Source organism: Scyliorhinus canicula, chromosome 3, assembly GCF_902713615.1.
Source record: "Scyliorhinus canicula chromosome 3, sScyCan1.1, whole genome shotgun sequence".
NCBI lineage: Eukaryota > Metazoa > Chordata > Chondrichthyes > Carcharhiniformes > Scyliorhinidae > Scyliorhinus > Scyliorhinus canicula.
In genome coordinates this window covers 231,005,162-231,030,802 of record NC_052148.1, presented here as the reverse complement: position 1 = coordinate 231,030,802, position 25,641 = coordinate 231,005,162, and the positions used below count along the sequence as shown (strand labels likewise).

Below are 25,641 nucleotides of genomic sequence, written 5' to 3'. Positions count from 1 at the left end.
ATTCTGTATTTAAATTAAAATTTGTTTTAACATAAAACTCCTGGCGTGCAGTAGCATTTCCTCAGTTTTACAAATCGCAAACAGTTGGGTTCTCATCTGGGATCCAAACTTCCTTTAGTGTCCAAAGACGTGCAGGTTAGGTGGATTGGCCATGATCAATGTTTGGGTTACGGGGATAGGGTGGGAGAGTGGGCCTAGGTATAGTACTGAATGGGCTCCTGCACTGTAGGGACTCCAAAGCGAGAGTTTACCTTGTGTACATTTGTTCATGCAAACTGATATAAGTCTGGTCTCTCAGGCAAGCATTATGGATTACTACCTCATGCTACCTTTTAACTAGTCTGCCTTGGCGCTCAGCAGCCCTGATGGCCATCTTCGAACTGATTTTGGGGGGTGGCAGCCTGACTACAGCACACACCCTTGCCCCCCCCCCCCCTCCCCCCCAGTATGAAAATCTGGTCATCCAAGGCACTTTCTCCTGGGTTAGGCATGCCGAGCCAGGAAATTTCCTGGCTCCCACTACCCCAGTAACATGAAAGTCGAGGTCGTTGTTGACATGTAAAAAGCATTTACATCTACCATAAAAATTTATAAACTCTCATTGTAAAATAAGGGCCTTGCTCCAACGTAAATGAGGTCTGTTTGAACTTAGCACCGAGTTGAAATTGTCCAACTGAGTTTGGGTTTCCCTCATGTGTGCGTCATGTCCTATTCCCAATCTTACCAGCCCCTCCGTCTTCGGCAAAATAGGGGACGGCTGGGGACGGATTTTCCAGATCCTGCCTGCCATTTTTTAAACCCCCCCTACTCCCGTAGTCTCCACAAAATCAAGGCCTGTATTTTCAGATGATGTCACCAGGAGGCAGTATGTCATTTAGAAATAGGAGTGAATCTTTGTCATTTTTGATTGTGAGGAGATAGATAGTGTTACTGTTTACTGTAATTTTGTTTGTATTTAATATTGTTCATTACTTATAATAAACCCATCTGATAGTGTTTACTTGATCAGGCTTCAAAGTGTTGAAGAGTTGATGTCCACGAGGTTAATTATTTAAGTAAGCTGCAGTTTAATGAAGAAGATTTTCAGCTTGACCCTCAGTTCTCAGTACATATGCCCATCTATTGCAGAGGTGAAAGCATACTCAGGTGAACCCGCTTATCGAAGTGAGCCCAAGAATACAAATATCCAAAAACATCACAACCCCTATAAAAATTAATGGAGTTGTTAATGTTGGTTAGATTATGTGATTAAAGATATAGAGGTGACCAGCATGGTTTGTTTGATTAAGGACTGAAAGCACTATAAAGAGAGTGAACTGGGACAGTGGGTTGGTAGTTAGGGGGTAGAGATCTTTAATACTGCATCCTACAAATAGGAAAAGATATGCACCATGTTTCATACTTCTGAGGCAGGAATCTCCAATAATGGGGCTATGTCCTCACTCCAGTGTGAAAATGCGGTCGAATCACTCTGGACTTTCCTGAAGAAAGTCCAGAGTGATTCTCCTACCTGGAGGGGGCTGGCAAAGAACAAAGAAAAGTACAGCACAGGAACAGGCCCTTCGGCCCTCCAAGCCTGCTCCGACCACGCTGCCCGCCGAAACGAAAATCTTCTACATTTCCGGGGTCCGAATCCCTCTATTCCATCCTATTCATGTATTTGTCAAGATGCCCCTTAAACGTCACTATTGTCCCTGCTTCCACCACCTCCTCCGGCACTACCCTCTGTGTAAAAAAACTTGCCTCGTACATCTCCTCTAAACCTATGCCCCCAAGTAATTGACCCCTCTACGCTGGGAAAAAGCCTCTGACTATCCACTCTGTGTATGCCTCTCATAATTTTGTAGACCTTTTTGTAGTTCTCGCAGCTCCGGCTGCCGATACGGGGCCCTGCACTTTCGGTTGGGGGTCCACGCATGCTCATGGCGACGGTCTGTGTCGGCCGCCCCGCGCGACATGGCGGACCCACACCAAAAGGATAGGCCCCACGATATCGCGCGCGCCCGCGAATCGGTGGCCCCCGATCAATAGCCTGGCCGTCCCAGAGTCTGCCCCCCCCCCCTCCCGGTGAAGGATTTCCCCCCACCAGGGCGGCCACGGACTGAGTCCGCAGCCGCCACATTGAGTTCCTGATGAGTAGGACCATGAGAAAACCACACCGTCGGGAACTCGGCCAGTTACACCTGGAGAATCGCAGCAGGGGCCTCTGTCAATGCCCACCTACCCACACCATGTAGACCACATGTGCGATTCACCGGGGACCGGAAAATCGCAGGAGCGGCATCGTGCTGGATTTCATCATCGACGCCCATTCTCCACCCCTGCGCCAATTGCGATTTCGCCAGGAAGGCTCGGGGAATCCTGCCCCTGACTTATGTCCATTTAACATGGACACTTCCTAATACAGACAGCTGCTCCCCAGACTGGCTCTGAAGCAAGAAAAATATTTTGATCGTGGTTAAATGCAGATGTGCTCCAGAACAGTGTTGTCCGGTTACCTTGAGAAAAATGTATCCCAATTATCTCCCCTTCCACTTCATAACCATCATTACAGATTATTTAAAATTACATTGCATTATTTCCATATCTCAAAGCGATGGTCATAAGATTGGATTGATGGCAAAAGGGTGTAAACATTTAATTATTATTGTTTTTGTTGGGGAGACTTTATACAAATGTTTACAATCCACAGTTATCTTGAACAGTTATCTTGTTTTAATGTTTTCATTGGATAGACATTGAAATACAAAATATTTTATCTATTTAAACAGATAATACAGGACAAACTTTTAAACCAGTGCAGTACAGGACAGTACTACATAATACAAACTTCCATTTCTTGAATACATCGAACAGGATTCAAATACATCAACACAGTTCAAAAAGGCCACTACTGAAAATTATAACATAATAATGCATCAGTATTAATGCAACCTTGCTGCAGCCTGTACACGTTTTCTAAACATAGCAGCTTGATAATTTTTAAAATCAACTCCTCTCTTCTCCCTATTCATTTTAAGAACTAGCAGCATTTTCAATTTTTTTTTGAATAAAGGAAACAGGTTTCCTTGTTTTTAAATCTCAACACATCCCTTCCATTTGTTCCTAGAGCATCAGTAGGATGAATCACTTTCATCATTTCACATACTTTTTAAAAAATGGATGCCACAAAGGCCCAATTGTAGCTGCTTTAAATTTAAATCAATGGAAAGCATTAACAAAAAGCTTTGCTTTTGTTTATAAACTTACTTTATAATAGTGAGTAATATTGTATCACATTTGTAACAATTTACTTTTAGTGACTTGTACTTTTATTTATTTCAAAGACACTAAATGCTTGGAAGTTTCCAGGAGGCCTCTCCGATCTAGGTGAAGATATTGGTGAGTACATATAAATAAAGCAGCTTTGAATGTGTTAAGCAAACAACTAATAACAACTCCACTGTCCTCCTGTACTTTAAATGTTTGTAAGAGCATGATGAAAAAATATTCTCAAATATATTTTTTTTTATCCATATTGAATCTTTTTCGATTTCTTCAGAGTTTACTTGGATGTTGGTATTTGAACTTTTGTAGATTTAACCGTTCCACAGTAAAAAATATATGGTTTTAAAACAGTGTTTGAATTGTTAATTTTTTTTAAAGAATTTAATTCTTAATTTACTAAAACTAAATTATTTAAACAAAAAAAGAAAAATAGTTATTTCTGTATTTCTCAAAACTGGTTAGATGTGTGCTATATATTGAAGTAAGGCAGATTTTGCTAAAACAAATCATTTGATGCTTGGAGGCACTCTAAAGGGTACGCGGCCCACTGTTGGCAAACTACTCCAGTGGAAAAATGTTGATCACTACTTTAAATGCATCAATTTTTAAATAGTTTTGATAGGATGGTTTCATGGTTTGATTTTACCCAGTATGAGAAGAATTGCTAGTAGGTATCCATACATACATTTGCAATAAAAATTTACCATTCATTATAGGATGACATACAAACAATAGAATATGTTTACATTTACTTATCTTTCCATTCCTGGTGTTTGCTCTTGGCCATAATGTAATGAATTTAATTTTCCCCTTTGCACAAAGCTACTGTCAGTTTGAAAATACTTTTGACTTGAGCATAATATAAATTTACATTGAACTGATTGAAATGAAAACTGAAATGAAAACTATTTGTAAATTTCGGAACTTATTCAGAAGATATAATGGAGTCCTCTATCAACATATTGTTGCATGAAGAATGCATGGATAATTCTGAAATTTGTTCACATACAGCCTAATTATTCCAGCTGTGCTGTTTCTTTTATGCCTGGAAATGCTTTTAAACAATTTGGGCATAAAAGCTCAGTGTGTATGCTATATTATCATCAAGCTAAACCTGTTTTACAGATTTACGTCTGTTATGTTAAAATAAATATTCACATTGGCAAGGGATTTATAATGGTACTGTTCAGCAGAGGCCAGTATGCTGTTGCTTGTGGGGATCTTTTGAGTTCAGCTGGGACTTTATTATGCTGAGACAATGAAGTTCTGGACAATTATTTGCAAAAATGGTTTTGTTTCTTAAAGAGTTGGCTTAACCAAATCTGTTCCCTGTGAAGTAACTATTTAGAGGGCAGGAAACACAAGTGCCAAGCACTTTTAAAATGTACCATAAAAATTGAACAGAGTAACAGAGATTATTGCTAATCAGCTGAAAATTAAAAACCAATGTGTTTAAAAAAAAAGAAACATGAAGGATGATCAAATGGAATAAAATATAATTGACAAAAATACCATTCTCTCCTTTTTGAATGACATTCACTTGTTTACTTGCCTTTGTATATCTTCAAACAACTGATTTTGATTGACCAAGTTAAAACAAATTTTTTGGTGCCTTAATTATGTGCAATTAATATATCAATTATATTCCAAAATAAATTTGCCTTTGCCTTTATTGCCGGTAACTCAGGTCAAACAGCTGCTTAACCTTTTCTGCTCAGTTTAAAGTAAACTTCCATTTCCCAAAACATGCATTTAGACAATATTAGTTTTCCTTTAAATTACAGTATTGTAATCAACTGTTAAAATGGCATACAGTGCACCAGGAAGTAACACTTTATATAGAATAAGCAACAAAATGCCCATTGGCCATATATCTCAGCTATCACCAGTTTTGACGCAAGTGCTATATTTTTGTGTAATCTACCACCCCCATTATGCATTTACTATACTAATTTAGGTTGAAAACAGATAAACTTAGTTCTCTGCTATTTTCTGCAGATGGAATAGTATGATTCAGCAATTGGCAGCTATAGGCAACCTAATGGGTGATGCCCCACATAAGCAAACAAAAAAAAACCTAAATATATATTAAATCAACAATGGGTATTTGTCACAAAAATTAAACAATTCCTATCTGGAACAATTTAAAAGGAAAAACATCAAAACAGTGGATTAATGAAGGTAGTAACCAAAGCAAACATGGTGTACAGGAACAATTCATTGCATAATGCTGTAGAAATTGTTCTGGTCTAAAGGAACAGATTTTGTCCATTCAAGAAAAGTGAATCACAAATGATTCGCTTAGCAACTCAGAATTGCACAAATATGTATTTGTAAAGTTACAATATTGTAGTTATTTTACAGTACCATGATAGAGGGGTTACATTATTTTCAATGACGTCCAGTGATGGTTGTGATTGATAACTAAAACTGAACCAATAGTTTCTCAAGGGGCAAAATACACAACCCATGCAGGAAGTTGACACATGCCTCAAAGCTGTTAAACGAGACCACATATCCTGAAAATACAGTCACATGCTCTTTATTGGGCTTTGACGGGAATTCAATGAAATTGAATGAGCCTCCAGATAGCAGAGCGACAAACCCACTATGGGAAAGTGCACACACAAGATGCCATAAAATAGCTTGAACCATGCTAAATTTGTAGGTGACTAAGTGCTGCACTTCTCCAATCGATGCACGAAATATCAAAAAGTCGGTATTTGCATTTGCCACTTCAGACTTTTATTCCCAGAAGAGTTTAAGATTAAATCTGGATGTTGATTCTAGGAGAAACTGCTGCCCGAGAAGTATTTGAAGAGACTGGAATAAAATCCAAATTTATATCACTTCTGAGCATCAGGCAACAGCATAACCATCCAGGTGCCTTTGGGAAGTCAGACATGTACATTGTTTGTCGTCTGAAAGCTGTCTCGTTTGACATCAATTTTTGCCAAGAAGAATGCGTGCGGTGCGAGTGGATGGATCTCAAGGAGCTGGCCAGGAGTGAACACACAACACTTATAACCAACAGGATAGCCAAGCTGTTGTTCTATGGATACAGGGAAGGCTTTGACAAAATTGATTTAAATATGAGAGAATTTCCAGCAGTTTATACAGGCCTTTTCTACAAACTCTATCACAAAGAATTACCAGAGAAATACGAGAAGCTGAAAACAAATCAAATAGGTTAAGAATGAAAATTGTTAAAAGGGTCAGTCATTCAATTGTTTCTAGTCTGTCAAATCAATTTAGACAGATTATATAATTGTTGAGATGTAAAATGCTATTTTTGTTCAGTGTTAAGTAGTAAGATTTTGCAACATTTTTATTCAAAAGGCCAGGCTTCTCTACATCACTTCAATTCTAAAAAAAGACAACAGTTTCCCTCAAGTTTATAGTCCAAAAGTTGCAATATGGAATTAAAAATACATACAAAATGCCTCACGGCTGCTATAATTGGTTGTTCTTTCTCCTCTTTCTTCAAATTGTGGGTCATTGTCACTTTCTCCTCAATTTATGACTTTACAAAACAGTACGGAAAAGTACATATGAAGCATGATTGCGTTTTCAGACTATGTTTTGTTGTATCAACAACTTATGCTTTTATAATGTTTTCAACAAGAGTGAAATAACCCAAGACACTGACACATTATCAAATTTGACAGCAAGCCTTCTAAAAGGAGGGATAGGCTTCTAGATGTATCTTAATATTAAAGAAGGAACGGTGAGTGGTTTAGGGGAGGGATTCCAGGGTTGAGGGTCTAGTCAGCTGAAGGCATGGGGCAACAGAAACAGAGAATGCAAATAAGACCAGACTGGCAGGAATGAAAAACTCTTGGGAGTGTTATGGACTGAAAGGCATTACAGCATTTGGAAGGGTAAGGCTAGGGAGAGTTTTGAAGATGAGGAAGATAATTTAAACTCACACATAGGCTGGATTGGGAGGCAATGTACAGTAAGCTGAAGGTTCAGGGCTGATGGAGACATGATGAGAGTTAGGATGCAGGGTTTTACATTGGCACAGGTTTTAAATGGTATAAGATGGAGGATAAACCAGGATAACACTAGAATGGCTGCAACTGGAGGAATAAGCATAGATGAAGGTTTCAGCAGATGTGTTTGCTGCATTAATGCAACAGGTAATATTACAGAGGTGGAATAGGCAATCTTGGTGACAGAGAGGATATGCCGTTGGTAGCTCAGAGGCAAATAGTAAGGTTAAAAAAAGTCTGGTTCATGCGAAGATAAAAGCCAATGAGAGGTATGCAAACAATAACAAGGGAATAGAATTTGTGGCAGAAGTGGAAGACCATGGGCCGGATTCTCCTTTGTCCGATGCCATAAATCGCCAATCGGGCAGAGAATCCATTCCGACGCCCAAACCGGTCCGGTGCTGGTTTGAGAGTCTCCGCCCCTCCAAAATGGCATCAGTGTCACATGCTACACACCACTGTAATGGTATTGCCACGTCAACAGCAGACTCTACCGTGATGCTCCGCCCCCAATGGGCCAAGTTCCAGACCGCGCAGTTGACATGTGGTCTGAGCGGTCAGGAACCCGGCATGGCGGCTGCGGACTGTTTCCAGTGCTGCCACACTTGGCCGGGATCCATGTCGGGGGTGGTGGTGGGGGGGGGGGGGGGGGGGGGGTCGCTTTCGCAAGGACATGAAGGACTGGTGGTGGCTGGCCAGGGGGGTGTCCTGGGGGTCGCAGATGGTGGGTCGGTTCCAATCACGGCTGGTGCCATGTTGTATGGCGCTGCAGGTCATCGTCATGTGCATGTGCAGCCAGGGGCCTGGCCATTCTCCGGGCCGTTTTTGGCGTGGGAGCCGGAGGTTTCACCCGGCACCGCTGCTAGCCCCTCACCGATCCCAAGCGTTTGGCGCCAATTTTGTCGTCATAAAACACCCACAAATTCTCCATTTCAGCCGGCACTTAGCGGCTGAAATGGAGAATCCGGCCCAATGACATGTCAGGTCTAGCTTGGATCATGACTGCTTTGAATATAGTGCCTTTGGCAAATGTAAACCAAGTTATGATTTATACCACCTTCAATAATGTTATTCAGACTATGTTTTCCACATGAAATTAATTTTGTGAACAATTTTGCAGAATGCCTGATGTCAGATAATAAAAAGAGATAGGGAGCAGAGACAGAAATAACCACCTCAGCAGATTCACCTCAGTCTCATTATAAAGGGGAGAGATTTGGGGATAAAGAAAGTGACAGACTTAAAATGAATGAATAGGTGGTGTTCCTTTGAGACTGAGCTGGTGATGGTGCCTGTTTTTAATTTCCAATCAATGCTGCATTTTATGTGGTGGTTGACATTTGATCTTGTCACAGTGTCAATGTCTAGAACATTTATTACTTATATTAACCAAAAAATCCCTTCACTGTAAATGTTTATGAAAGCACAGTTACAGTGTTGTATGTTCAGTTTTTGTAACAGAAAGCACATAATCCTCTAAGGTTCATTAAGCCACGCTACTTTTAGCAATGTTAATGGTTACATCTATACTTATTGATCAAGATCTTAGCCATGAAGGAATCAGGTCCAACATTGATGGTGACACAGTAGTTAACATTGCTGCCTCAGTGCCAGGGACCCAAGTTCGCTTCCGACCTTGGGTGATCGTACAAACTCCACACATTCTCCCAGCATCTGTATGGGGATGGTCCGGTTTCCTCCCACAGTCCAAGGATGTGCAGGTTAGGTGGCTTGGTCATGCTAAAAGTTAAGTGGGGTTATGGGGCAGTGGAATTGTCCTACGAAGGGTGCTCTTTCAGAGGGTCAGTGCAGACTAGATGGGCTGAATGGCCTCCGGCACTGTAGGGATTCATGAAAATGATAATGAATATTAACTTGTGTCATCTACATTGCTTGTAACATTTGTTTGGTCTCTTCCATTAATTCTAACCCACAATTCAGAAAAGCTACAGTACATTTTGTAGTCCTCAAAGCGAACGACAAAATGAAAAGTTTGCTAGTAACTCAAAGGAAAACAGCATCCCTAAACTGAGCACAAGAAAATTTCCCCCAAATATTTTTGATAATTATCAATACATCCTGCAGGTTAAATATTTAGAAATGTGCACATACCACATAAAACAAAGAACCAATGAAATATTGAAGTTTATATTTAAAAAATGAAATATTTTAACCTGGCAGCAGGGAACTTGAAACATCTACAATGTTGATCCTATCCATGTACCTACTTCCAGATCAAATGGTTTCAGGGAATCAGATGTAAAATTTTACAGAGGCTTTAGTGTATGTAACCCTTTGAATCACTTGATAAGTAAATACCGTATCACAGCATCAACGTTATCTCTAAAATCAAAATAATTATATTATACAGTTGAATAAAAAATAACTATTAATGATATATCACATAAACCATTATATTGGATTATGTACAAGACACTTTTAAATTGGTGCTTAACTCTATGATTTAAAGAAACAAAGATGTGATAACATTTTATTAAAATCACATTGCATATAGCGTGATATCGCACAGCTGATTTACTGCAATTTGTAAAACTGCCAAATCAACTCGAGAGCATGGCGACACGAAACTGTGTAGACTGCTGCCTTTTGCAGCAAGAAAACAGTTATGGCAGATTTGTGTTTATGAAATCACTTTAAAAAAAAATAAAATAAAATAGGAAAGGCTGGAAGCAGATGACTATGAGCACTTTGCAGACATCGGCAGAAACAGAATTGCTTTCTGTCCAAGTCCAGTTTTTGGTCCTGGTTTGTACTGTCCAGTTCTTTTGAGAGCAACATACCAACTTTCGTATTTCTTTGAACGATATGTATTGTAGTTATTTGGCTCCAATCTTTCGTGGAAGAAACATTCGTCTGTTGGCAATTTCTGAAACAGTAAGAAAAGCAAAATTATTGTTTTGGGAGATGGTTTGTTATCTACTTCTCAGTTTATGAAACTTTCTAAAACATATTAGAAGTCTTATATCTATGCCCACTTCCTGCTGTCACATTTTTACACAGAAATTTGTAATGAGAATGAGAAAGAATCAATGTGCACAGTACATGGAACATGCTCAAGTAAACTTCTTATACTGTGATGGAGAAAATGTATGAGGACTAAATTATATTTTCATGCCTAGCTATAACTGTCCCCACCTTCTAATTTTTTTTCACTTGAAGTCACATTTGGTGTTGACTTCTCTGTGCAACATGGGAGGTCAAAATTTTAAGTTTGCAAATTGTGAGCATTTTCTCATTTCAGTTTTTGCTTTTTGAAACTGTCAGTATTACAATGTAAACATTTAAAGATTTGAAATATGTAAAGATTACAAAAACACTTATGGGAAAACAATGAGCACGATTTCATGGAAAAAGTTCTAAGGGTCAAATCGGGCGCAACTTCCTGGGTGTTTGCCGATGGCCGACCTGGTGAGACTGCGGACTGTGGCCTGTATTAAACAGCACTTAGTGCCGAAAATGATCCCCCATGAGCTTCAAGCAGGTAATGGCTGTCCCACCATCTGATTCACCAGACTCACAACCGCAGCTGCCCGATAACAAGGGAAGCTGCTTATAAGCACTCCCTCCGAACTCAGTCAGCACACAAGCATGGCACCATGCAGACCTGCTCCATGCTTCAGGGATGCTAACTTGGCCAGGCTCCTGGACGGCTGGCGGGGATTGGAGGACCAGCAGCATGGAGGACCATTGGAGGCCGCCCAGAAGGCAGAGACAGCGGCCATCAGTTTGGGCAGCATGACCAGGAGGACTGCCATCCAGTGCAAGAAGATGACCAACGACTTCCACCGAGCTGCAAGAGTAAGTGAACACCAGCCCCTGACAACAGTTCCACCTGCCACCCTCCGACCTCCGCCCCTCCCCTGTCAGCGGCTCTCACCTCATACCCTACTCACATTAGCTCATTGCATTTGTGCCCTGGCACCCATCAGCACTACTCCTCCATGTCCAGGTGCGGTAGCCACACATGCCAGTAGCCATAGCCCCCAGATGCATCAAGTGTGTAGCTCACAATGCCCTCATGCTGCCTCTGTCGGAGAAGGTATCCCATAATAAGTGTGTAAGGGCCCAGACGGGCAGCGGAGATCAAGAAATTAGAATCCTCACCCTCTATGAGGAAAGGGCCCTGGAGATCGCGGGGTTGGCGAAGAGCGAATAGTCACTGACAGCAACGTTGGCCTGAGCCACAGAGGTGAGGATCCACTGCCATTTCACCCAGATGCCTCAAGTGAGTTATCCATGTCAGACTAAATGATCCTTCCCTTTCACTGACCAACTGTCGATTCTACCTTGGGATCTCCACTGGTGGTGCCAGCAGTGTGTGACACTGCGAGTATGGTAACCGTGCTAGTGTGGTAACCGCAGTGGAAAGCTTGGAGCACAAAATCAGTGCCTTGAGTGGTGGTGTCCAAGGCATGGCTCAGTCTGTGAGGACCACGGCTGAAGGCCTCAACATCATTTCCCAGTTGCAGATGGACATTGCTGAGGCACTCGGAGCATGTCCCAGTCACTGAGAGCATGTCCCAGTCACTGAGAGACATCGCTGAGGGCGTTAACACCATGATGCAAACAAAGGGGAGGTGCCAGTCCCAGCAGAGATGGAAAATGCAGAGGTCTCTGGAGCTCACTGCAGTTGCCCCTCACATCCCATCTCGACCCCTAGGCTCTGATGTGCTGGGTAAGCTGGGTCTGCAAATGACTGCGTTTACTGCAGTAGTGAGAGAGACAGGCTTCCAACACTTGAAGAAATGCAACTCGATTTTATTGAACTCTTAACTATCATACATACTTTAACTGTGGGTTGACACTATGCTGACTTGACTGGAGACCTGAGGCTAACCTGACCAGACTATCTTACTACTACATGGTGTATGCTCTAGTTGCTGCTCATGAGCTCTGACTGTCTCAGAGGCTGGATCCCAAAAGAGCGGGAAAACTAGTGCCCTCTAGCTTTATAGTGGTTGTGTCCTGTCTGGTGATTGGCTGCTGTGTTCTGTGCGTTCACTGCCTGTCTGTGCACCACCATATACCTGTGTGTATATTATGACAGGCCCCTATTGGCACAGTCCAGGAGGAGGGAGCACTGGAGGCCGACCCGGTGCCTGCCACTAAAGAGACAAAGGCAGTCTCCACCTCACTGGAAATCCCCTCCTGACACCGATGTGTCTCATGGTCAGCGGGCAGAACAGGGTGGCACAGCGATGCCAGTGACTCCGGTAAGTCGACCGGGGTTCTCCAGTTCCAGGCCCTCTGGAGAACGTCCACCAAGGGCATCAAAGGCCAGAGGGTGCGAAAAAAAGCAGGCTGCTCCCACTCTGATGTGCATTCTGGGGACACACCTGGACGTAGCAGCAAAGCACAGAAGATTAATAAGATTGAGGATCAAGAGTGGGCACTGGAGTTTTTTTTTGGGGGGGGGGGTGGGGCACCATCTGTAGCTAGGGACAATGGAAGGTTCAAATGTTAACCATTAAACATCTAACATGTGCAGCCTCTTGTCACGTTATCCACAGCGGGCCTGCCATTACCCCCACCCCCTGTTGCCCCCCGAGGCACAGTGGTCCTAGATCAGGAGCCCCCATTGCAGAGGATGGGTATAGTGCGCTGTCAGCAGAACAGAAAGACAGGAGTCAGACTTTGGCATAAACTGAGGAGCACCAAAGCCAACCTCACGGTAGGTTATCGTCACTCTCCTGCCTTGTTTATTGACCCACTGACAGTACCGACACACGCCCATCACCCTGGGGTGATGTTATACATACCCTTGGGAGGGTGACAGGGTAGTCGGAAAGATACAAGAAAGCCCTCTAATCTCTGGGCAAAGGAGCAATAGTAAGTACTGCACTATGCTCAACATTCCTTCTGTCCCTTTAACATTACTGGAAGAGTTCCTTATAGTTATGTTGTGTCAAACTCATCAGATACCTGGAAATGAGAGATTTGTGACCTAAATGTACACGCTGAATTCACAAACTATAAAGTCTTGTTCATTACCTCAAATGAACAGAATAACATCTGTAAAATCCCGGTCTATCTCCTAGTGCTGCCAAACAGAGCAATCGATGGGTCAGACACTCCCCATTCCTGGAGGGATCACCAGCATTTTCTTCTCCTCACAACCAAAAATATTTAGCTTAGCAAAGCCAATTATTTCCTAGTCCAATGGCATCTGTACTCCAATATACCGCAAGTATTTTACATTTAAATTTATGTATTTTGCTGATTTTGTAAAGTTTTGACAAAACCAAAACAATGATTTTGATGTTAAAATTGCAAGGCACAAAAAAAATCCTGTGTGCCATAATAAGCAAGGCAAATGCTGTTTAAAAACATTGACGAGCCTATCTGTGTAAAATAGATATTTTTTTCATGATGGCTCAATTCAACATAACATTTAAATATCTGAAGAATCAACTTTAATTTAGGCTTTTGGGTACCCACTCATTTTCACAAAATGTTACATTAAGTGCATGTTTCATATCACAAGTCTTGCAATAACTGCATTCACAAAAGTAATAGTGATGCTGATTAAAGAAAATACATGTCAAATCATGTCCACAAACAACGATTCAGACCCTGATGTTTCACCTTTACATGGTATAAACTTTCTGAATCAGTAACTCCATGTATTTACACTTTACATCCAACACGTCCAGGTGTCTAACTCTGAACACAACTGGTTTTGCACAGGAAAATGTACTTCTGTTCTTTTGGAATAGCAGAACACAAAAGTTGCACACAGGGAAGATTTTGAATGACTGAAATATTTAATCTATACTGTTGGAAGATACTCCTGAACTAAAAAGGTTCTTTGAATCTCAAGGACGATAGCAACATTGCTGTTCTGGAAAACATCCTTCCTGCATTTATTCTGAGATTATGAGTAAATTAATGGAAAAGAACTGATTTACACTTCATAGCATCAAGAAACAGAAATAACATTTTAAATATTTAAATAAGGAAATAAAACTGCTTCAGTACGGGCAGATGTGAAGTTTACAATCTGCAAATATTTCCATTATGAACTCCATTTAAGAAAATAAAACCAAGTTCATTTTTCAGAGCTCTGCATCCCATTTCAAATAAAACTGCTTCAAAGGTAACTCATTGCAAATGTACAATAATGACCTGCATTTAAATGTACTTTTCATTCCAGAAATGGGAATGGAATTAACTCTCAACTTTGCATTGTTCACACATAATATTTCATTATTTATAGTACTTTTAAAGTGTCAAATATGTGAAAATCTACTCTAGATAATTTGACTACATGAATTTTTAAAAAGAATCAGAAAATACAGCATACCGATCCCACCTTCATACCATGTTTTGTATCCTTAAAGTGTACAGTACTGATTTCTGTGATGGTGTGACCTATACGAGTTTCAGTACTCCTCAGATCCCCAAAATGAAGCAAGAGGCTTCAGCGGGCTACTTGTTGACTCATGAAAGAGGCACTGTCTAGGCAGCTGAGGGCCGTCAAAAGTATGAGCAGCCCTGAATTTAGAAAATTCCAAGAGAATCTGGAAAAGAAAAGAATGGGAACGCTGGAAGTAAAGTCTGCAGGAGATGCAGTCTCTCTGCTTCAAGTTCCAACACATTCCTCACTTACCCCTCCTCCTGAAAATAATGATTTAAGCTAGGGTGCAGGTGCACAGCTACCAGCAACAAGGAGCACACTGCCAAATGGTCCTTCATCATGTGAGTGTGAAATATAGAGGTCTAGCCTTCCAATTGGCTGAAGGGTTACAGGTGTGTGACAGTGCAGAAATACACCCCTGATCCCAGCTCACTGTCCAGGCTCAAGTGTATTAAATAATTCTGCCAGGCTGTGGAACGGTCTCAAAGATTTGCCAGAGGTGGTCTCAGTACTGCCCATGAAGAACCCAAAATAAAACGAATATCAAATGTTCAAAGGACCTTCGAATGTTCAATTGTTTTGCAACTAGTTAGACAGGAATCCTGGCTATTAAAATTTCAATAATCTCTCCACTAACTCTGGCAACTCTGGATACCAGGGCAAATAGCCCTTTTACCCACTACTACCAAGGTATAAGTAACAGTAAATACATTGGGGCAGATTTTGCTGCCAAAATAACGAGGAGGCTAATAATGCTTCCCATAATTAATACATAAATAGCACAGCAATTGGAGGTACAAATGCAGAGTTAAACGCAAATATCCAAAAGGTTGTCTGAGCTCCAACATATTTTGCAGTTAGTATACAGTCTGCCATAGCTGTCTGTCTCACCATTGAAATCCATTGAATATCATATTGTTGGGTTTACACGGTGGATATGAACTAAAACTGCTGCATATATTTAGGACGAGTAATTAATAATGCAAGCCGTTTAACTAAATAAACTAAATTTGTTAATTATTGCCAATCAGCCTGCCCAGCACTGAACTTTAACTATTGTAATTGTGGGATCTCATTCCAGTCACTGTTTTTTCATCCTCTTAATCCAAACTTTATTCCCCCCCCCCCCCCCCCCGCCCGCCCCCAATTTATTTTTCTGTACTTGATTTTATATTGAATTGAACTTTTTTTAGTGTGCTCTCCTCGTCCTTCCATTGTCATTTCTCAATCCTTAAATCTCATTGATTCAAGGAGATATGTGATTTGCCCTGTTCAATTGGATTCCGGGTGACCGGTTTCTCTTGCTGCACCATTAACGGCTCCCAATTTCAGCAGCTTTGTGGTCAAAATGTTTTTGAGCTCAAGGATGTATGTGCAAGTTGTGGTAAACCACTGTTACACCTGTATTAGGCGATGTAAGGTAGGACCTGTACTACAGGTTCGCCGGTAGCCCCTGCCTGCTGGCTCCACCCAGTAGGAGGAGCGTGTCCTCTATTCAGCAGCCATTTCGCCAGCTGCTGTGGGAGGCCACACATCTTACTGCAATAAAGCCACAGTTGTATCCAACCTTAGTCTTTGTACAATTGATCATGCATCACAAGTTTAAGTAATAGCAGAACCATGAAATGCCCTTCCACAGCAAAATCCGATCCATTATACAGATATATTTCCTGCTATTTGTACATAATCATAACATTGAAGGATGTTAGCATCTTGTTAATTCTGGCAGAAAATTGCAGAAGTAATCATAGAATTTACAGTGCAGGAGGCCATTCGGCCCATTGAGTCTGCACCAGCTCCTGGAAAGAGCACCCTACCCAAGGTTAACACCTCCACCCTATCCCCATAACCCAGTAACCCCACCCAACACTAAGGGCCATTTTGGACACTAAGGGCAATTTATCATGTCCAATCCACCTAACTTGCACATATTTGGACCGTGGGAGGAAACCGGAGCACCCGGAGGAAACCCACGCACACACGGGGAGGATGTGCAGACTCCTCACAGACAGTGATCCAAGCCGGAATCGAACCTGGGACCCTGGAGCTGTGAAGCGATTGTGCTATCCACAATGCTACCGTGCTGCATGAATGGGGGGGGGGGGGGGTGGAGTGGAACAAGCAGAGAGTTGACAGATGTTTTCACCACATTAGATAGATCATACAACCCCATGGGAATTGCTTCCGCAACACACAAATGCCATTGACAACTTAAACGCACCCTAGGCACAGCGCTGCTTTAAAAGTTCCAGACCCAGACTTGCCCTATGCCATAGAAGTAGCAACCACCGACCAAACCCTATCAGCAGTGCTCCTGCAAGAACAACACGATCATTCAGAACCCGTATTCTATGCCTCAAGAGTATTAGACTCCGCAGAGCAAGGATTCTCAGCCTGCGAACGGCACTTGCATACAGTCTTTTCGGCAGTACAGTACTTTGCGTACATCACAGGCCTCAACCCAGTCACGATCTTGACCAAGCACACCCCCAACGCAACTAGTACTAGACAGTAGATTAAAGGACAATTCAGTCAGCCAAATCAGAGCAGCTCTCTGGACACTACTGTTACAAGGCAGGAACATTACGGTAAAACGCACCAAAACCCACACATTTCTGGCCGATAATCTCCAATATGCAGGGACTCCACGAGTGCCAGGTCATAGCAGCCCAACACCACACAGGACCCTTTATCTCAAAGTCATCACACCCATGAGCAGGCAGTAAGACACAGGATTCCCAAATCACAGGGGATACGAAAATGGAGTTAGAATTACTAGTTGTGGAATTTACGTGGAAGACGCGCAGGGACGCCCACTAGAAGAGGTCTCTTTAAAATTGCCCGGCCACCTAGGTTCACAAGCAGCAGAACTCGCAGCCATAGCCTATGTCATTCAGCACACTGACTCTTTTCCAACTCCCACAGACATGCACACATACAGGCTTTCGGAGTGTAACAGTTTAACAGAATTCCTGCCCCTGTGGGAATCTCGCAGTTTTGTTTCAGCCGATGAAAAACCCCTACCCTCTGCCCCGTTGTTAAAGCACATTTTCAAGACAGCCTCAGATCGCACATATGGTATCATTAAAGTCGCTCCTCCCCACCCGGTAATGTAAAGGCAGACGCCTTAGCCAAAGCAGGATCACACCATGGTCACTTCGATACACTCAGTCCAGGTTTCCCAGACCAATATTGAGGATCTTTCAAGCCCAAAAAGCAGACAACGCCCTCAAACAGGTTTTAGACGGCACCTTCCCAGCCTTTGATAAATGGAAGGACGCACTGACTGTACAGGACGGCATAGTTTTAAAAAACGGAATTTATGTGGTCCCCACCCAGGACAGAAACCAGCTAATTTACCAATTTCATGACGGACACGGACATCAGGGGATAGACAATACCATTGCCCATTTAAGACCTTTGTGTTGGTGGCCCGATTTAAAAAGCAATGTAACCAATTATGTCAAGAATTGCCCTATCTGTGCTCAGAACAGTCCTGAACGTTACTCAAAGAAAGGACAATCAAGACATACCAGACCTGTGAATGGCCCTTGGACAAATATGCAAATCGATTACGTTGGCCCCCTTTCCCCTTGCAGAAACGGTTTCAAATACGTGCTGGTTGTAATCTACACCTTTACTAAATGGGTAAATGCATTTCCCTAACGGACAAACACAGCAAAGGCCTCCGCTAAGATTTTGACCCAACAGATATTCACAAGTTGGGGTCTCCCCCGCAGCATTGAGTCAGACCAAGGTTCCCACTTCACCGGCAGAGTCATGCAAAATGTTTTAACAATTTTTGAGATCAGGCAGAAATTCCATATAAATTGCCCTTCGTGACCAAAAAGGTTCGGTGGGGTTATTGGTTTACCGGGATAGGGTGGAAGTGAGGGCTTAAGTGTGTCGGTGCAGACTCGATGGGCCGAATGGCCTCCTTCTGCACTGTATGTTCTATCCAGGACTTTTCAATGGTCAACGGCAAAATTTCTTCTTTTTCAGTCTTTGCCTTATTTCGCCTGGTCTCTTCTGTTGTTACCTTTAAATGTTCAACACTTCTAGTACCATGTTGTGGTCTGTGATGATGAAGATACACATATATATATATATATATATATATATATATATATATATATATATGTGTATGTTCTATGTTCAAGCAGAACCATGATTTGTCAATCACGTGGAAAGATAACTAACAGATTTATATACAGACAAAATTACTCAAATTCCTAGGGAGCTACTCTAAGTGCAACTATCCTGTTGTACGTCCTATTACCAGCTGGCGGGTCACTTCAGTCACGTGATGCATGTCTGATGCCACCCGCTGGCCGGAGGTCATACCTATGATTACATGTACCGATCTGCAACTTTATACATTTATACAACTATAATTGAATGAGATATTGTATAAGATGAAGAGAGCCCTTTGATATGCAATCAAAAACACAGACCTTATAGTCTAACTGTACTCAGAGGTTAGTTCCGAGAGAGTGGAACTCTCAACTTACCTTGTGGACCGAAGCTTCAAATTCATAGTCAAAATACTACCTTTAATTTGTAAGTTGATAGCACTCGAGAGGGAGCTTGCAATGTCTGCTAGTATGCTTTCCAGTCCAGCACAACATTTAACAACTAAGCAGATATCTATTTACATCTGACTGACACTGGAGGGAGTGGACTGGAATACATCATGGATGCACAAAATTACATTTTTCTTCAGTTTCACAAATAATTTGAAGCTGTTGTTTGTGCAGCTTATGAATGGTGATATGCCCTCCAAATAATTAGATCAATGAATCAATTGTTAAACCAGTGCCGGACAACTGGTAGTCGTGTGCTTGTTGACTTCTAATCACGGTATTGGTTTTTGTTAAAACTCGGTTTAGTAACAATTTATTAGTGCAAGAAAGTTCTAGTCAGAAGAAAACAAGCCAGATGATTAAATTCTAACTGCATTTAGTAACAGTTGGGCAATTTAATGAGCTAAATCCATCTTTTTAATAAATCCAGAACTTGAGTGGCCAATTAGTTCAAGACATTTGTCATAATATACATCCATGTATATAATGGAGTGCAGACAAGCAGTGATTGACACAGAGGATGACCAGTAAGTACACAGAACACAACAGCCAATCACCAGACAGGACACGACCACTATAAAGCCAGAGGGCACCAGTTTTACCGCTCTCTCGGGATCCAGCCTCTGAGACAGTCAGAGCTCATGAACATAGCCAGTGAAAACACCATGTGGTAGTCAGTAAGTCTGGTCAGGCTAGCATCAGGTCTCCAGTCAAGTCAGCATAGTGTCAACGCACAGTTGGACATGTAAAATAGTTAGATGTTAAATAAAATAGTGTTGCATCTCATCAAGTGTTGGAAGTCTGTCTCTCGCTGCACTGCATCAAACGCAGTCCACATAGACCAGTGTTTTTCAAACGTTTTTTCCAGGGACCCATTTTTACCAACCAGCCAACCTTCCAGACCCAACCCGGCCGACCTTAGAGATCCACCCCGGTCAACCTTCGCAACCCATGCCCCAGCCGACCTTCGCGTCCAAGCCGGCCAACCTTCGCGACCCACCATTTTCTCTTACCTTGTTTGCTGCTGACAAAATGGAGGAAATGGTTTTGGGTCCTTTTGGCCCCTGTACATGCTTGTCCAATGGAACCTGTTGGATGAAGGTAAAGCCTTCCTGTGTTGGAAAGTATGCAGTCTCCATCTGTCCAAAGTTAAGCTGCACAGCGCAATTGTGGCACAGAACATGAGGAAATAAAGCTCTGTCAGCGAGACTGTCTTTTCCCAATCTTAAATGCGACACCCAGATCCTGACCATTCTTGGAGTAAGAGACTTCCACTTCATCAGCATCAAAGTTCAGAAAGCAACCAATCACATCATTCTCCCTGAATTTTTGCATCCGGCTTTTAACAATGCCGGCTGCTGCGGCCTTCAAAAAGGCTGCGAGCATATTTTTAAAAATGCGGCCACACTGCGCATGCGTGCCCGCTCATCCGTGCGCATGGGCAAAGTTTTGCGCATTGTCAAAAGCCGACTGCTGCGGCTGTTGCGCACGGATCTGAGCAATCAGGAGTGCCGCGACGGACGGCTCAGCGACCCGCCCGCGACCCACCCACGGGCCACGCCCCCGACTTTGAAAATGCCTGACATAGACCCAACCTGCCCAACAAATCAACATTAACTACAGATTGCCAACATCTCCCACCCAAATCCAGGGCCTGAGAGAGCAGTGTGTGGATGGTGCCCATCACCAATGTCAGAATTCTCCGTAGCCTGACACCGAATGGGGATCTGCGATCGGACGGAGAATTCCCTCGGATGCCGTAATTGGGGCAGGCGCCGATTTGTCGCCGGTTCATGATGCTCCGCTCCCCCCAAATCAGCATCATCGGGACTCGTGCCACATGCAGCCGCAATGCCATTGCTGCATCATCAGCCGGCCCTCCTGCGATGTTCCACACCCGATGGGCCGAGTTCCCGACGGCACGGGCCATGTGTGGTCCCAACGGTCGAGAACCTGTTATGCTGGCTGCGGACACTGTCCAGCGCGCCTCCACACCCGTCCAGGATCCGTGCCCGGGGGGCTTCTGGTAGGGCTGGGGGGAGTGGTGGGGGATGGGTTATGGTTCGAGCATGGCCAGCGCCATGTTTTCCGGTGTGACCGGTGCAGCTCTTCAGCCCTGCGCATGCGCGGCCCAGGACCCGGCAATTTTCTGCACGATCCGCAGGTGTTCCACATACCGCGGGTGCTAGCCCCTCACTGGTACCAACACTTAGCCTCAGGAACGGAGAATTCTGCCCCACGTCTCTAGGGAGGCCAAGGCTCATTGGCCAAGTAGCCCATCAATTGGGATGCTCAGATCCAAAGCAGCCAATCTGGCATAGAGAACATCCTGATTCACAGGCTGCTTAGCCACTGATTGCTGTCGCTCTGAACAGCAGTAATTGACTGAGTGGGATGTACCAGTTTCCCAGTCCCTTCTTACTTCATATCCGGTCACGTGAGAATTGTTCAGTTGGAGCGCTACTTCAGACCACACAATAACAGTAAAGCAAAACAGCTAGTGCCCCAACAATACCCCGACAAAGCCCTTCCCTGGCCTCCTCCCGCGATATGGTGTGCGAATGAGAAAATGCTGGAAAATCTCAGCAGGTCTGGCAGCATCTGTAGGGAGAGAAAAGAGCTAACGTTTTGAGTCTGATGACTATTTGTCAAAGCTATATGGTGTAGCCCTGTGCCAGGCCCTTCCTGACCCCATTGCATGAAATGAAATGAAAATCGCTTATTGTCACGAGTTGGCTTCAATGAAGTTACTGTGAAAAGCCCCTAGTCGCCACATTCCGGCGCCTGTCCGGGGAGGCTGGTACGGGAATCGAACCGTGCTGCTGGCCTGCTTGGTCTGCTTTAAAAGCCAGCGATTTAGCTGAGTGAGCTAAACGAGGGGCCGGAGGCGAGAGTAGGGGGCACCCTGGGAGGGGGGGGGGGGGAGCGAGAGAGGCGCCGGGAGGGGGGGCAAGCGAGGGGCGCCAGGTTGCTAGCGAGAGGGGCGTTGGGGGACGAGCAAGATGGGGGCGACCGAGAGATGGTAGGGCAGGGGCCGGGGGCAAGCATGAGGGGGTGGGCCGAGCAAGAGGGGGCGTGGGCAAGGAAGGGTAAAAAGACTGAGGGGTTTGGGGAGAAACACGAATCCTCAGGAAATCTGGAATAAAAAGAAAAAAAACTAGCCAACATGGAGAATGAATTAGGAACTTTACAGCATTTTGGACTCAACATGGAGTTCAATAACATCAGACTGTGAGCTTTCTCCTACATTCGGATATTTTTTTCCCCAGACCCCTCCCCACACAGGGCAATCTATAACTGTTTTGCTTTCACAGAGCACATCATCTCCTGGTCCCGGGATCCAATGGGAGAAGTCTGACCTTATGGAAGGTAGGTGGTTGCATCTGGTGGGGTTGCCGGGGGGGGGTATGTTTGCGATCCAGTCGGGTCCCGGCGTTCTACAAGGACGGGTCTACCTCGCGGCGCCTTTGGGTCCTCGCGTGGGGTCTCCACTGCTTTGGGGGTCTTTAGCCCGGGTTTGGGTCACAGGCAGGAGCTTCCTGGATCAGGTTGGGCTGGGCCCGGGTGGTGCAGACTCAAGGGCCTGAATGGCCTACTCCTGTTCCTATGTTCCTAATATCTTTGGTGCGATAAAAGGTGACCATTTCCAGATATGCCTCAAGAAATGACTCAAAAAAAGGTTAGATTTTGCAGGTAACATTTGAACGAAATGTTGCAGAAATTAAAGGTATTTCTGTAAAATAATTAACAGAGATTTATTAAGAACTAAACTCAGATTATTAAATTCTCCTTTTTGTAACATAGAAACATGCTTTGGGAGGGAAAATCCAATGACTAATCAATCCTTTATCCATTCTCAGGATTATGGTGACCTTCCAGCAGACTAGTGGATGTACCCACCACAGATGCACTGCAGGGGTTCAAGAAATCAGCTCACCACCCCTTTCTCAAGCACAAATGGGTACGGATAATGTAACCCTGGCCCCGCCAGTGATGCTCTCATCAAAATAAAGAAAAAAAGGTCAGTTGATCCCAACTAATATACATTTCTGGTTTGGAACAGGCTGGCATCACCTAGACATTTTCACCATAAGAAAATGGAAACTACTACTCTGGCTGGAAGGCGACAGGATGAAAAGTGGAAGTGACTCAGAGGAAATAGTCTCCATAAATGAAACAGCCTATTGGGATTCTCCCAACATTCTAAGGCATTGATCCAGTGAAGTTATATGAATCAGGAAGGTTCAGTTTTCAGTTCTGAACAAGTTCACTTTTTGGGATTGCAACAGAGATGCTAGAATTAACCTCACTGTTCATTATTAGGGCAAGATATACTAACATCATACTTCAGAAGGTTTTCCATCATGCCCTGAACACGAGGTGAAGTTTTGAAAGGTAATAGAACGTATGCCAACAAGACATCAATACTTTCAATACAAGAATGGGTGAAAATTCACAAGAAATAAAATGCAAGTACAATAAAAATACAAATGCAACCAACAGTTGATGTAGTTCATACCATCCAAAAATAAATTATACCCGGTTGATCGCTAATTAGATTAGATGTCAAAAGCCCAAGTGAAAATTTGTAATTCAGATACAGCCACTGGCACAAAGCGGGTCAATGTTTCATTAGTTAAAGCTCTCAGCTGACATCAACTTCTTCAATTGCATCCTGCGTGAAGATGAGCATCTAAGCCAAGAGGGGGAATAAACTGGATCCCTTATTTCAACAGCTGTCAGCTGGAAACCCCTAGCATGATTAGATTCAAATCATTGAATTACCTATAGGTTTACTGACAGGAAGCACAAAGCATTTACTACTGAAGCCAGAATGTAACATTTTCAGGTGCTGCAGCCCAAACAGATGTTTCCTCTCAAGGTTATTTCTATAAGAAAGAAATAACTTTTGAGTAAAGAAGAAAACTAATAACTATGATGACCATTCCACTTGTATATAATGCTGTGCATTTAAAACATAGGGCGGAATTCTCCGCAAGGTCCAACGCCGTCGTGAAACCTGGAGAGGTCCACGACGGCATTGGAAGCCTGTCCCGGCCCCCTACTCTCCCCTCCCGTGGGGATAGGAGGGCCGTACCGGGAAACTCGGTTGCCGAGCCTTGTCCCTGGCTTCAAGGCCCGACACGCCAAGAATGACGCTGCGGCGGCGCCTAATGACATCAGCCGCACATGTGCGGGTTGGGCAGCTCAAACCTGCGCATGCGCGGTTGCCGTCTTTCCCCTCAGCCGCCCCGCAAGACATGGCGGCTTGATCTTGCGGGGCGACGGAGGGAGGGGAAAAAAGAGTGTCCCCCCTTGAGACGCCGGCCCGACGATCGGTGGGCACCGATCGCGGGCCCGTCCCCTCCCGAGCACGGTCCTGGTGATCGATCCCCGATCCGACCCCCACAGGCCCCACACTTACCTGGCGCGCCATGTTCAGGACGGCAGCGACCAGACGTGGTTGCCGCCGTCGTGAACAGGTCGGGAACGGCAGGCCGCTCGGCCCATCCGGGCCGGAGAATCACGGGCCGCCGTTTTTCTCCGAGCGGCGTGTCGCAAAACCAGACACGCCATTTTGGGGGGGGGGGGGGGAGGGAGAGAATAGCAGGAGGTGCGGGAGCGGACCTCCCGCTATTCTCCCACCCATCGTGGTTGCGGAGAATCGCGCCCATAATCTGGAATACCGTGCTTTGAACCTAAAAGTATGAATAGTCTACAAAGTAGGATGGACAGCTTATGTTTTGCATCAGGTTTTAAAATCTAGTTGCTGAAAATATGATCACGCAAGTCTAAAAAACATCACCACTATCCTGAGCCTAGGTGGGGAGCATCTGAAGTTATGTCCTGACACCAAGCTCCCTGTCAGGATACCGCCATATCTGTTCTGATGATATCACCTTCGGAAATGGTGCTTCTGACATGTCTGCCTTTTTATTTAACTGAGGTTTCCCTCCCACTGTGGTTAACAGGGCACTCAACCGTGTTTGGCCCACCTCCCACATGTCTGCCCTCACCCTTCCCCCTCCCTCCTAGAACTATTATGGGGTCCCCCTTGACCTCACTTTTCACCCCACTAACCTCTGCATTCAAAGGATCATCCTCCACCACTTCTGCCACCTCCAGCACAAAACATCTTCCCCTCACCAACCGTGCCCCCCCACCGCTCCATCAGCATTCCGCAGGGACCGCTCCTTCTGTGACATCCTGGTCCACGGCACCCTTTGAGGGCATAATCGCAGAAGGTGCAATACCTGCCCCTTTACCTCCACCTTCCTCACCATTCAAGGCCCCCAAATACTACTTTCAGGTTAAGCAGCGTTTCACTTGCACTTCCTTCAATTTGGTTTATTGTATTCGCTGCTCCATATGTGGTCTCCTCTACATAGGGGAGACTAAGTGCAGACTGTGTGACCAC

General features: G+C 44.0%; 2 protein-coding genes and 1 long non-coding RNA gene across 4 annotated transcripts in view; 2 read left to right on the top strand and 1 right to left on the bottom strand.

The window, feature by feature from the left end:
* nudt6 (nudix (nucleoside diphosphate linked moiety X)-type motif 6) overlaps nt 1–6,726 on the top strand; it is a 156,819-nt gene extending 150,093 nt beyond the window's left edge. For both annotated transcript variants that reach the window (XM_038792389.1, XM_038792391.1), the window contains 2 exons: nt 3,327–3,381; nt 6,058–6,726. In XM_038792389.1, the coding sequence (XP_038648317.1) occupies nt 3,327–3,381; nt 6,058–6,461 (459 nt within the window). In that variant the 3' untranslated portion in view covers nt 6,462–6,726. The remainder of the gene's footprint in view (nt 1–3,326; nt 3,382–6,057) is intronic.
* A 1,192-nt stretch (nt 6,727–7,918) lies between these two features.
* fgf2 (fibroblast growth factor 2) overlaps nt 7,919–25,641 on the bottom strand; it is a 109,201-nt gene continuing 91,478 nt past the window's right edge. Inside the window, exon 3 of the mRNA XM_038792392.1 lies at nt 7,919–10,149. Within this exon, the coding sequence (XP_038648320.1) occupies nt 9,961–10,149 (189 nt within the window). The 3' untranslated portion in view covers nt 7,919–9,960. The remainder of the gene's footprint in view (nt 10,150–25,641) is intronic.
* On the top strand, nt 10,631–23,797 carry LOC119963364. Its single transcript, XR_005460083.1, has 3 exons — nt 10,631–11,081; nt 23,084–23,184; nt 23,287–23,797. It is a non-coding gene; the product is annotated as an uncharacterized LOC119963364 (long non-coding RNA).